Source organism: Drepanopeziza brunnea, assembly GCF_022702325.1.
Source record: "Drepanopeziza brunnea f. sp. 'multigermtubi' strain 214-2 chromosome Unknown ctg1, whole genome shotgun sequence".
Taxonomy (NCBI): domain Eukaryota; kingdom Fungi; phylum Ascomycota; class Leotiomycetes; order Helotiales; family Drepanopezizaceae; genus Drepanopeziza; species Drepanopeziza brunnea.
This window is the reverse complement of record NW_027094064.1, coordinates 4,453,122-4,464,843: the sequence shown is the minus strand read 5'-3', so window position 1 is coordinate 4,464,843 and position 11,722 is coordinate 4,453,122. Positions and strand designations below refer to the sequence as shown.

Sequence of the window (11,722 nt, the reverse complement as noted above, 5' to 3'; positions counted from 1 at the left end):
TAGCTTACGTCGTGATCACGAGTTTACATCCCGCGCTCTGCTCCCACCTTCTTGACTTCACAAGGTCATCATTGCTGGGAAGGTATTTTCTCTTCATTACAACAACAACAACGACGACGACCACGACGACCACGACGACCACGACGACCACGACCACGATCACCACCACCACCACGCAAAAGCCACGCACGCAATGACACCACGAACCCGATCGCAATCCGGAGGGAAACCCCCAAAAGCCATGCTGCCGGTCCAAGCCCACCACACCTCTCTCAAGAAACAACAACCATCCCCTCCACCACGGAAATCCAAGAAGCCCCCTCCTTCGCGGTCGACAGTGATGATCCCCATCCCGCAACCATCGACGGCCTCACTCACCACCACCCACCCTCGTCTCCTCCCTCCCCTCACCACTCTCGTCGTCCTCGCCCAGCCCCTCACCCGCCGCCTCTCTCCCGAGCAAGGCAGCCTCTCCCCGCGGCCCCCCCTCCCCCCCTCCAGGTCGCGCAAGACGCTCCGCGGCCACCGCTCCGTCGCCTGGAGCAAAGACCGGGTCGAGGCCCACCACCGCCCGGGCTTCGAGGCCGCGCCGCGCGCGCAGCCCCGGTGGCGGGAGAACCTCGCCGAGCGGCTGGCGGACGCGCCCGAGGAGAAGGAGGCCTACCTGGCGCAGCTGAGGAGTCTGAGGGCGCTGCAGCGGAAGCTGGAGTGCTGGAGGCTGGCTACCCATGTATGTTTTCTTTTTCCTCTCCCTCTCCCTCTTCTTCCTATTCTTCTCCTTCTTCTCCTTCTCCTTCTCCTTCTCCTTCTCCTTCTCCTTCTCCTTCTCCTTCTCCTTCTCCTTCTCAATTCCTCGTCGCAAAAGCCGTCTTGTCTAACCTACCTTACGTACGAGGGTATTCCGTTACTGACTTTTTGGCGGGGGGGGACTCAGGTGGGAATGAGAGGCTGGAAGAAGTGGAACCGGAGGCTCCTCCGCGACAAGCGGGTAGTGCGCAGTCTCGAGCGAGGCGAGCGGCTCGACAGCGGCATGAAACCGTGGGAGATGAGCCAGGTGTGGAAGGCGAGCGGTCTGAGGCTGGAGACGAAGGCCGGAGACGGAGGCGGAGACGGAAATGGAGACGGAGGCGGAGACGGAAATGGAGACGAAGGCGGAGACGGAAATGGCGATCGAAACGGAGATTTCCACTTGAGCGATTCATGATCTATGTATGGTCTGTGGAGGGATCCGGCGTGGGGGGCCAGGGGGTGGAAAAGAGCTCTCGGGGTGGATGGTGATGGTGATGTGAAGTGATGCCACGACGGCGGGCTGTGACAGCCTGCTTCAGCTCTGATGATGTTCTTACATCTAGACGCAACGAGACAATGAAGCGACGATTGACAGATCGATAGATAGACAGATACCCTTGACGTGAATCGTGATTTGGAGGCATTGGTTCCTTTTTTTTTTCACAACACAACTCAACACAACTCAACACAACACGACAGCCGCTTCTCGCTACCTTCACACAACAACAGACGAACCGATATCCCTTCATGTGGGGAGGGTTTAATACTCACTCGTATTCGACGCTAGTCCAGATACGGGAATGCCTCGCCTCGCCTCGCCGCTCCGCTCCTCTCTGGATTGGGAAGCCACGCCTGCTTGTCGAGATGGGCGCGTACCACTCGAGGGATGGTATACGCTGGGTCCACGCAAGGAGTAACTCGAGGATGCAAGGGCATCTACAAAAGAACTTTCTTGTCTTTCTTGTCTTTGTGTGTATGTATATGCTACATCCAGCCCTCCTCCCACCTCGCTTGCCTCTATCCTAAGCCCTCGCATTGAGCCACTCCCCTCGGCACAACAACTACACTACCATCAACACCTCGTCCGCAAGACCATCCCGCACCTCAAAGTGATAAAGGATATACGACTTCGAACCCGTGTGCATTTGAATCGAAACACCAAACGCCAAACATGGTTTCTGTGAAAAATGGAAGCCCGATCCCCAACAGCCACGCTAGAAAGCAAAATGTTGTCCTTTCCTGTCCAGAAGCAAACCCCCCCCTCTCCCCCCCCCCCATCCCACCCAACCCCACCCCTTCCCTTCCCACCGAACACCATACAAGTCCATATCGTGCGAGCTGAGCCCGTAAAATTAAGTTGCTCGACTATTGGTCATATGTACCCCCTGACTCGTCATCTAGATCCAGATCCCCGGTTGCTGTCAATCCGACCCCTAGTAGTTTGACTCTGGCTCTGAGCCCGCTCCCTTGCCCGGTCCTCAGCTACAGCGTCATTGTAGGTAGGTATTGGTGGAGGCGTGCTCTTTCGCCTAATTAAGGGGGCCCGCTCACTATCCACACTTCCCCGGGGGCTGTTTGCGTTTGATTGGCGAGGGCTGGTGTACTCAGGCGGTGGCTCGGATACACCAAGTCCGACGTTTTGGACTGTGGTAGTTGCATGCTCGGGAGTTGAGACGGCTTGTGCTGCACTCGACTCTCCTGATCCGTCGTTGGAAGGGAAGTGGGTGAGGTGCGCAAGTGAAATATCTGTCGGCGAGCGAACTGGTCCCGGACTCGTAGGAGGTCCGTACCTGAAATTCCCACTCCTCGTCCGTCCGTGTCTCGTGTCGGGGTAATGTCCTTGGCTGCTTTGAGCTCCTTCCCTTCCTGCTTCCAGCAAAATGCTACCTTGTTCGCTGCCATATGGAGGGGGTGGAGCAAGACTGCCGGTCATGGGCGCGAGGCCCCACTTCTTAACATTTGCCTCGATAAAGACAAAGCCCGATTGTCCAAAGTTGACGTGCACCGTACAGGGACCATTTGCTCCGACAGCGGGGAACAGGTTGTGGGATTTGAGGCCGTGGGCAACATCTTCCAACTTCTTGCCGTTCCGGGTGAAGAATATGGTCCCAGTTCGAGGGCGATATCCTACTCCAATGACATCTCCTTGAACAAACTGCGGTCCATATGTTGGCCCGCTGAAAGGTTGATTATATCTGCGGTGCCCAGTTGACGTGTATGCAACGGAATACTTGTGCCAGCCTACACACCTCGTTAGTCCAAAGCGTTCCCCTCACAAAGTAGTTCATCGTACCGGGTAGTCTGAACAAGGGGTACGGCTTCGTAGCGACACCTATGCTAATCAAAGTCGACTCCGGCTTATCGTATATCTTCGATTCCCAGTAGTACACCTCGTTCTGCTTCGGTATCGGTAGGTTCGTCAACGTTGAGCATTCCGAGTCGAAGAACTCGATTTCGGTCCTCCCTTCCACGAAACAGTTGGCAATTTCCAACTCTGGCTCGAACTCCCATGCTGAGACACCCTTCTCTTGAATCGCCAAATACTGAGACAATGAAATATCGGTTGGTAACGAGTCTGGAGGGTTCGCTTGAATGAACGCTGCAGAGTTCTAATCAGCACCTATACTCATCGGAGATACAGCCTTGGATGCACTGCGTAGACATACCTTTAGCCCTCAGATATTCTGTCCTCTGCAAGTCGTCCATTCCCTCCAGGGCTTCCGCCTCCTCCCTCGCATATGCCTGCTCATCATCAAACTCTCCCGGCCTCCCCATCCGATCCAGGAAAATGCGTCCGCTGCTAGTGTACCTGAAGAAGTAGACGACGAAAAAGATCAGGGCGATGAGCATGGCGCTTCCAAAGGAGCTCAGCAGACCTATCATTACGCCGTTGATCGTGCTGTCGTTCTCAATGCGGATCTCGCTGTCGGTCGGCTTGAAAGTCATCGTCTGCAGAGCCAGCAGCGCCTGGATCTTATCGGAGACATCGTCGGCGAGCGATGGGAGGGTTGTTGACGTGGGAGCTATAAGAGAGGTAGAGAACGTCGTGTGCATCATCTTTCCCCGCAGCTGGTCCTCCATCGTGCTCGTTGTTTTATCGATGTTCCTCGTCTGCCTTGCCTGCGTCCGCGAGATTCCTGCCACAAAGGAAAGAGATGCGATAGAGTGCGGTGAGCCGGTTTTCTCGCCCAGCGAGTCACTTGTCAATCCTCGACGATGGGGTTTGTCGTGGACGAGGGTGGTGTTGTTATTGTTGTTCGAGGTTGTCTGGACGAAAGAAGTGATCGGGTCAAGAGGAGATCAGGCAAGTCTAGGCCCACTGGGGTGGATAGCGTCACACGAAGACACTGCCGTCGTTCGCAGAATATGTGGAACTTAGGGCAAGTGCGGAACTTGCCGAATTAAAATCGATAATAAATATAAATCCACGAGATTATCGACTTTGGCAAATAAGCTGGCATCGATGGAAGTGTGCACCTTGCTTGCTTGCATTCCCTCTCTCTGGCCTGCTCTGCTCTGAGCTTTGTTGGTTCCAGAACTTCCGTGTCAGATGCCCGTTTCAGTACCACCATCTAAGAATAACCGCCACACGCAAGTAGTTTCAACTTTGGAAGAGAAGTCATTCCAGCAGATGATTCAGATAACACTCCTTCTATTGACGAGTCCTACTCTAGATTAATGATTGAGGTACGGTAGGCAGAGCACAGCAAAAGTCCGGATCTCTAATCGCTTGGAGTTAATTCGCAAGAGAGTCGCACCACAGCGGAGCCAACCTACTTCCAGAGCAAGAGTAGACTCTGGGAGTCAGCTCAATGCATAGCTCTGAATCTCGTCTTCCTTGATCGAGCCGCTTATACCAGCATATTACGCACAGCTGCACAGTTCTGCATACTTCCCTCCAACCAGAAATAATCCCCATGCCGCAAGCCCAACCAACCCATGGTGCTCAACCCGGATATCGTTGCGCCTCCACTGGCCTCAATAGCTTTTATCAAACTATCACCGCCTCTCAACCTGCCATCTCCTCGTCCTCATCGCCTCTCCTCTTCCCCTGATCCGACCGCTCCTTCGTCTTCTTCTTCGCCTCATTGATCCATCTGGTATAAGCCTCTGGACCCTCCTTCAGTTTCTCCCCCATGACACCCTTCAACACTTCCCCAGCAAAGCCCACGAAGTTATGTCTCCTCAGCGCATTCTCAAACTGCCAATCCCTCCTCTTCTGCTCTTCCCTAAATAGCATCTCCACATCCCCAGTCTCCCTCGCCCGAACCCGCAAGTCTCTTACCATAGCCAGCAGATTAAACCGAATCTCATGGGCGGGATACCTCTCGATTCTTCTTTGCAGTACCGGGATGACTTTTTCTGGGAACTCTTCGAATGTGCTAGCACCGTGTGCGATAGGGGCTGGCTGGAGACCGTCCAATTCGTAGAGAATGCCATTGATAGCCGTATACGCAATGAAGTGATACACGTCGTCATCGTCCGAAGCCGTCCGTTGCGTCTCATCCACAAAAGGACTGCTCTTCGCAAAGCTATTGTGCACATCCCGGATCAACTCGCTGTTGCTCAAGCACTCGCCCCTGAACTCGGCCGGGAAGCCCGACGTGAAATCCTTGAACTCCCTCAGCGGTACACCAACATCGATCACATCCGTCTTGTTCAGGAGCACGGAGAGAAGAGCTTGTGTGCCGCAGGCATTCTGTATGGTTTGCGCAGCGAAGAAGGTGTTTTCGGCGGCCGCATAGTCGTATTTACCGTCCTTGGGGGTTCCATCCGTGTTGGCCTTCTCGCCCGTGGGGTATTTGAAGAGGAAGATGACGCCGTAGACCGGACCGAGCTGGCGCAACTCATCGGCATCGAGTGTGATCATTTCTTCAAACTGTACATCTTTGACCCCCAGATGGTCGAGCAGAAAGGTGAAGACACCCTAGCAGAGGTCAGTGGCAGGCAGTGATTATTGCATGGTCTTCATAGCTACGAACTGCATCGGATTCAACTGTCAACGTATTAATTCACGATCCGTGGCAAGGGATGAGAGATACTGACTTGTATTCCAACCACCAGACATTTTTTGGCAGCGGTCTGTGATGTATCGTGGCTGGAGTTGTTGCTCTGGAGTCTGGAGCCTCGACACAAGGATAAATGAGACGCGTACCTTGGTGGGCCGGGATTCGCGCTACTTGTAATGCACGTGATATGAATTCAATTGGTGATCTATTACGGCATGGGAATACGGAAGACGGTGAAGGATAAACAGGTGACGATAGATGGGCTAGCAGTGTAAAAAAGATTAGCATTCACGTTGCACAGGTGTTGGCTGGGGTTTCTCGAAGTGAACTTCACAACTTCCCTTGAACATAGACATGGACTTAGAGCCTGGATTCGCATAAAACAATGAAGAGCAAGCCAAAGCTCGATTCTTTCTACATAACGTAGCGTATGGTGACGCAAAGATGCGCGCATAAATGCATTTCAAACAACCGCTGTTTCCAACGCCAAGGTAATCCAAAAAAACAAAACAATCCCATCAAATGCTATCCCCGAGCTCGCGAGCTCTTCCAAAGCGCCGGTTTCCATGCATATGCAGAGGTATATTGTTCGTAGGGACCGTGAATATGTATTCATACACGAATATCATAACAAGATATCATAAAGGTCGTAATGTCGCCAGACAAAGAGTGTGATAAAGGAGAGTCGTAAATTAGGGGGAAAGCTTGTTGTGGAGAGATTCGTGGCGCCTCAAAGGGACAAGCGTTATTAGAAGGGGGTGTGGTAGGTCTCAAGTCTCGCGTTCTTTGCCTTTCCAGTTGCTGTGGGACGGTGAAGGGTTGCGAGAAGGATCGGGAGGAGAAACGCTGGATATGTGTGGAATTCGACGAAATTGCTGTATCTGCATCCCTGGCTCCTGGGATTGCGGTTCTGGTTTTATTTGTTGCTCATAAGAATGGGGCTGGAATTGCATCTGCAGCTGCTCTTCGGATGAGCGAGGCTCGAAGTTGAAGGCTGGTGGTATCCTGGGCGCGATGTTAAACTCTTCGTTCGATAATCAGATCCACACGGTGGTCGGAAGCACAAACCCCTGGTGTCCGCCGTAATTTGACGCTTGTCCATCATAGAGAGCAAAGTCGTCGGCCTGATCAGAATAATATCCGACGGATGATGCTTCTCCAAAGGTTGAATTTGCTGGGCTGTGGTATCCCCCGAATCCACTGGGAGACGGGACGCCCAGGTACTGATTGGTGAACGGATCCAGCGGGATGGGACTCATGGCCGTAGCAGAACTTGGGTCCGGGGCCATGGTCATAAGGTGTTCTTGAGAGTACGCGAAAGCTGGGTTGCCATACGGGGATACTGGAATCGTGGAGGAATAGGTCTCGCCCATCCCAAACTCGTGGCCATGGAAGGTTGGGAAGGACGCAGTCCTCTCCGGTTGAACCCATCCCATCCGGCTTCGGAATCTCGAGACCATATCGATGGGATACTCCATGAGGTGAAGCGGAGTCTGCATGTCCGAGTCCGAAGACTGGGAAACGTTGATTGAAAACAACCTTCGGGCAATCTCCTCAATTGGTCCCAGTGACAGACTGCCGAAGTAGGCTGCACCAACCTCTGGAAACAAGGGCTCGACGACGAGGGCGATAGTGTAGAAGTGAGCCAGTATGACCAAGGCAGACGGAGACCCTCTGGTCTGCTGCAAGAACATGACTGGGAGCCAAAACAACCAAGCGCGGAGGGGGTTCAGCATTTCGAATCGTTGAGCAGCGGTATGACTGGCTGATACCTTTCGAACGCCGCGAACGAAGCTCATAAGCTGTTGGATGGCTTTCACATCCTCACCGTTGTCCCGCAAGTGAATCTCGACCTTCTGGAGTTGCACATACGCCTGTTGTAAGGATTCCAGGTCCTGTTTGCGCGGGCTACTCAATTCGTTAGAGCCCGGAGATGGTGAAGGAGGAGCAGTGGGAAATGTGCTCTGTTCGGCAATGAAGTCCCCGAACTGAGATTCTTTCTCCCAAGGCTGCATAGCATCGATGACCTGTCAGTCAGACGGTTAGCTGCTTCCTCGGCAGATTTTCAACACTGTCACACAATGTTACAGTACAGTACATACGGATGAGGTCCCGTGCATCAGCTGTGTCCAGCCACGCCTGCGTACATCCAAGTCAGCAATAGGTAACACAAGATGAGGTCAGATTGACCGACCATTCAGTCGCTTGCCATGATAGCAGCAAGGAGGCGGCGAGGACTGCATCCGAGTTCTGCCTGGAGAAGGTTCCGATCGCCTCATGTAGCCCCTTCAAGGCAATCCCGCGGTGCTCGTAGGCCATGTTCGCGGTGAGCGGGCAATCGGTCAACCAGGCTATGTGATTTGCAGAGAGCGCCAGCAATGCGTGCATCACGAATGCATAGTCGGTTCCGATTTTGAGGAAACTAGATGCTGTTAATCCTGTTCTGGGCAGTAAAAGCTTGCCACTTACAGTGGGATCTGACGAGTCCAGATGGTGAAGTTGCCCGCGTCGTGGATCCCAAGCTCGCTATAGACCGACGCGACATGGTGGATAAGACGCAGATCTTCGAAGGAGAAGAATTGAGGAGCGGGTGCCGGGTGGATGTATAGATCGGGGAACGGGAAGCTTCCAGTCTGCTGCCAGCGTTCAATCTCTGCCTCGATTTCCGGTGTCCATAACAAATCGGCCTTCTCGGGCGTGGCTGCTCGGTCCTCTTGAACTGGCATGTCCATGTAAGGGCACCGGCAGCTGTGCTTGGTACAGTTTCGGCTGCGTCAAATTAACTTTTGCATACTGTTTAACTTCTAACTCCGAGAGCTTACCACTGAGGGAAATTCTCATCACACCGGATGTGTCTCCGCTTGCAAGTCTCGCAGCCTTTGCGGGACTTGGTATGGCTATATGCCTGTCAGTAACCACGTTGGCACCGCACCGCACAACGGCATGACATACCTCCGACGAGGAGGTCCACCCCCGGGGCCAGCCATCTGAAAGATCAAAAGAAAGAAAGAGGACGTCAAGGCTTGAACGAGTGAAAGCCGTCGGCGATGCTTCTAATCTTGAGATTGTCCAACGGGTAGCGACGGAAGTTGGACTTTCGTAGAAGGAATAGCAAGCAGATCAGGTACCAGATGTGTCGTCGATTCCGAGGCTGCTGGGTATATGTATCCCTCGAGCGAGTGAGGTAAGGCTGAGTGAGGTCTCTCCTATATAGACACAGACCGTGACGGATGTGGCAGCGGCTGAAGGCAATGTAACCGTCCTCCGATCTCGATGGTTTATCGGTTGAGCCGGGGAAAAGTAGTCATGAGCTCTGTGTGTGCTTTCGAAGCCGTAGCCGCAGGCCCTGGACTAGAAGGTATCGTATCACAGTTGCTCTTGGGAATGGGAACCAAAGTGAGTCTAGTGAAGGCTACGAAAGGGACGATGCCCTTCGAAGGCTTGCTGAAGGCGGGCCGAGTGAGAGGGCTACGCAACGCAAAAGCGAATGACAGGAGCCAGCGAGGACTTCCTAAAAGTGATGCCCGAAGCGAATGTAGCGGAGGAGAGCGGTGGACCGGATTTTCTTGGACGAGTTGCAATGATCCTGCAAAGATTGGAACATGTTTGGCCGACTGGCGATGCGAGCAACTTAATAGAAATGCATGATGGTGGCAGAATCGCCGAGAGAGGAAAGGTCCGTGAGAGTGGCTAAGGCTTATACCGCTTGAAAGAACTGCTGTATCGGTAGGGCAGGGCAAGGGAGGGTGGAGGGTGGAGGGTGGAGGGGGGACGGGGGACGGGGGGGGAGAAGAAGGGGGCCAAGGGGGTTCAGAATGACAATGATTAACCAGGTTGTAAGGGTAGAGTGGACAGGCTTGTCGAGATGCGTAGGTAAAGAAGGTAGATAAAACAGTCCGTAATTGTACGGAGTAATAATTGAGTCCATAACCAGGCACGAGCGATGATCTCTCTAGCCAGCATCAGCCGGCCGCGGATCTGAGCAAGTGGCCCGTGATGTAGAAATCTACTCGAGTAGCGGCAGCAAAGGTACGGTACGCACATAATCTTGGTCGCCGGGGTCGATCTTGGGGCGGTTAAACGTTCAGAGTAGCCCCTAGGCCTGAAAAGGTACCTCAGAAGGCGAAATTTACCGTCGAGTACTTCCAATAGGGGTATCGGAACCTTAAGCGAGCTTGTAGACAAACAATGCAGGGGTGGTGGGGGCATCCAGAAAGAAAAAGAAAAACTCGTACTTGATCGATTACAGAAATAATTTGTAAAACATAACTCAATGTCTGCCGTTGCCGGAACAAGCAGCTGAACTAACTGATCGGTGCTGGGTTCCAGTCCAGGATCCATGACTGATTGGGCTGCTGCAGCGCGGTCAGGTCGGGATCCGAGGCGGCGAAGATCAGAAGAGGCGCTAGTACCAAGCATGTACTTAGGTACTCGGCTCGGATCAGGTAGCACAAAGGGTAAGGTTGAGAGAGTACGGAGGAAGGTTAACGGTAGGTTTTGCTATTTTTAAAACAGTGGCCCGTCATGCTCTGACATCCACGCCACTGATCCCGCATCCGCTTGACTTAGACTTGGACATTCATTCCACTGCAGTTGAACATGCACGAGTGCCGGGACTACATTCAGTTGAATCGTTGTTTGTCCGGGGGATCCATGATATGACTTGACAGCAAGATTCTGCTGCCTGGTATCTGTCTTGACATGACATGACATGAATGGCATGGTATGGCAGGCAGAGTTTGCGGGCCTTTCAAGCATTACTACAAGTGGTAGTAGTTGTACTAGTACGTAGTATGTGCTGTGCGACGCAGACGGCTATCATCTTCAAGGTAGTGCTTGACTCCGCCCCCAGAGCTGTCCTGGGTGAGCGAAACGAAACGATGCGCTCAAGGTTAGGGGTTGGACTGCGTAGGTGATGGCCAAGGCAAAACTGGGGGCTAAGTACCATCGTACTTGTACGCCGTAGTAGTAAAATCGACTAATTAGTTGTAACTTGTACTTGATCTACAGAGTACTACTAGTCCAGTACAATACAACTACTACGTATATCCTTGGATGCTCTCGACTGTTGTTCTCAGCCAGCCATCCGTCTTGCCGTCTTGTCTTCTTGTCATCCCCCTTCTCCTGCCGGCTGAATGACTCTTTGGTCTGTGAGTACCTAGTACTACTTCTAAATAGCCTGTTTACGGATATGCAAAGGGCAGCTTGGTATGCCCCAGCATATCAAGCGAGTGTGCTTGAAGTGCAGATCTTGCCCAAACACCACACAAGCTCTATTCTCCTCATACGAACGTACTACGCATATCAGGAACATCAATCGAACTCCACGGGTCAGCTCGCCATGGAAAAGTTGGGTGAGGCCTCATACTATTCTGGGACCGGTACTCTGCAACTTGTCGGGCAATGTTGTTCGCATCCACTGCAATCTGAAGTCGCCCAGCTGTGAAATATATTCTAGGATTCACCTAGGATTGATTAGCCTTCCGCGGAGTTTTCGGGCAGCGCAATGTCCGTAAATTATTCATATGCTTCTTCTATTCGCAGGGAGCTTTATTAAGCTTTTGACCGCCCTACTCTGCTGTACCCTTATTTGCAGTCTTTCACTCGACCCGCTGATCGGTAACATCTCCGGCATGCCCGATTATTTTCCATGCCTCGAACATTGTGGAGTTGTTTTTCGCATGCCTCAACCTACTATTTGAGTGGGCCGCCCAGCCAAATCCACCTGCTGCTCCATGCAGGAAAATACTACCGTACCTACTATCTACTGTAGTGATGCCGCCTGCATACTGTTTTTTTCCTCTCGAATTTCTCGATTACAGTACAATTTTGAAGCAAATCCCGAGCCGGGTAGGGTACCTAGGTACGGTACAACTAGGTCCTGCCTGTAGTGCCACAGTGCCACTTGCATACCCTCGAAATCT

General features: G+C 52.7%; 4 protein-coding genes across 4 annotated transcripts; 1 reads left to right on the top strand and 3 right to left on the bottom strand.

Moving 5' to 3' along the window:
- Nucleotides 1-193: 193 nt before the first annotated feature.
- On the top strand, nucleotides 194-1,204 carry L3040_000847 (uncharacterized protein; the record flags this gene model as incomplete). The annotated part of the gene is made up of 2 exons (XM_066155334.1): nucleotides 194-730; nucleotides 935-1,204. The coding sequence occupies 2 exons, from the start codon at nucleotides 194-196 to the stop codon at nucleotides 1,202-1,204; spliced, it is 807 nt and encodes a 268-aa protein (XP_066013362.1).
- Nucleotides 1,205-2,182: 978 nt separating this feature from the next.
- Nucleotides 2,183-3,870, bottom strand: L3040_000846 (uncharacterized protein; the record flags this gene model as incomplete). Its single annotated transcript, XM_007288057.1, has 3 exons — nucleotides 2,183-3,030; nucleotides 3,083-3,388; nucleotides 3,456-3,870. The coding sequence occupies 3 exons, from the start codon at nucleotides 3,868-3,870 to the stop codon at nucleotides 2,183-2,185; spliced, it is 1,569 nt and encodes a 522-aa protein (XP_007288119.1).
- Nucleotides 3,871-4,798: 928 nt separating this feature from the next.
- L3040_000845 (uncharacterized protein) lies at nucleotides 4,799-5,857 on the bottom strand (the record flags this gene model as incomplete). The annotated part of the gene is made up of 3 exons (XM_007288058.1): nucleotides 4,799-5,716; nucleotides 5,772-5,785; nucleotides 5,836-5,857. 3 exons carry the CDS (start codon nucleotides 5,855-5,857, stop codon nucleotides 4,799-4,801), a joined length of 954 nt encoding a protein of 317 aa, XP_007288120.1.
- A 711-nt stretch (nucleotides 5,858-6,568) lies between these two features.
- Nucleotides 6,569-8,785, bottom strand: L3040_000844 (uncharacterized protein; the record flags this gene model as incomplete). The annotated part of the gene is made up of 7 exons (XM_007288059.2): nucleotides 6,569-6,803; nucleotides 6,867-7,825; nucleotides 7,901-7,937; nucleotides 7,993-8,220; nucleotides 8,268-8,567; nucleotides 8,621-8,695; nucleotides 8,751-8,785. 7 exons carry the CDS (start codon nucleotides 8,783-8,785, stop codon nucleotides 6,569-6,571), a joined length of 1,869 nt encoding a protein of 622 aa, XP_007288121.2.
- Nucleotides 8,786-11,722: the final 2,937 nt, after the last annotated feature.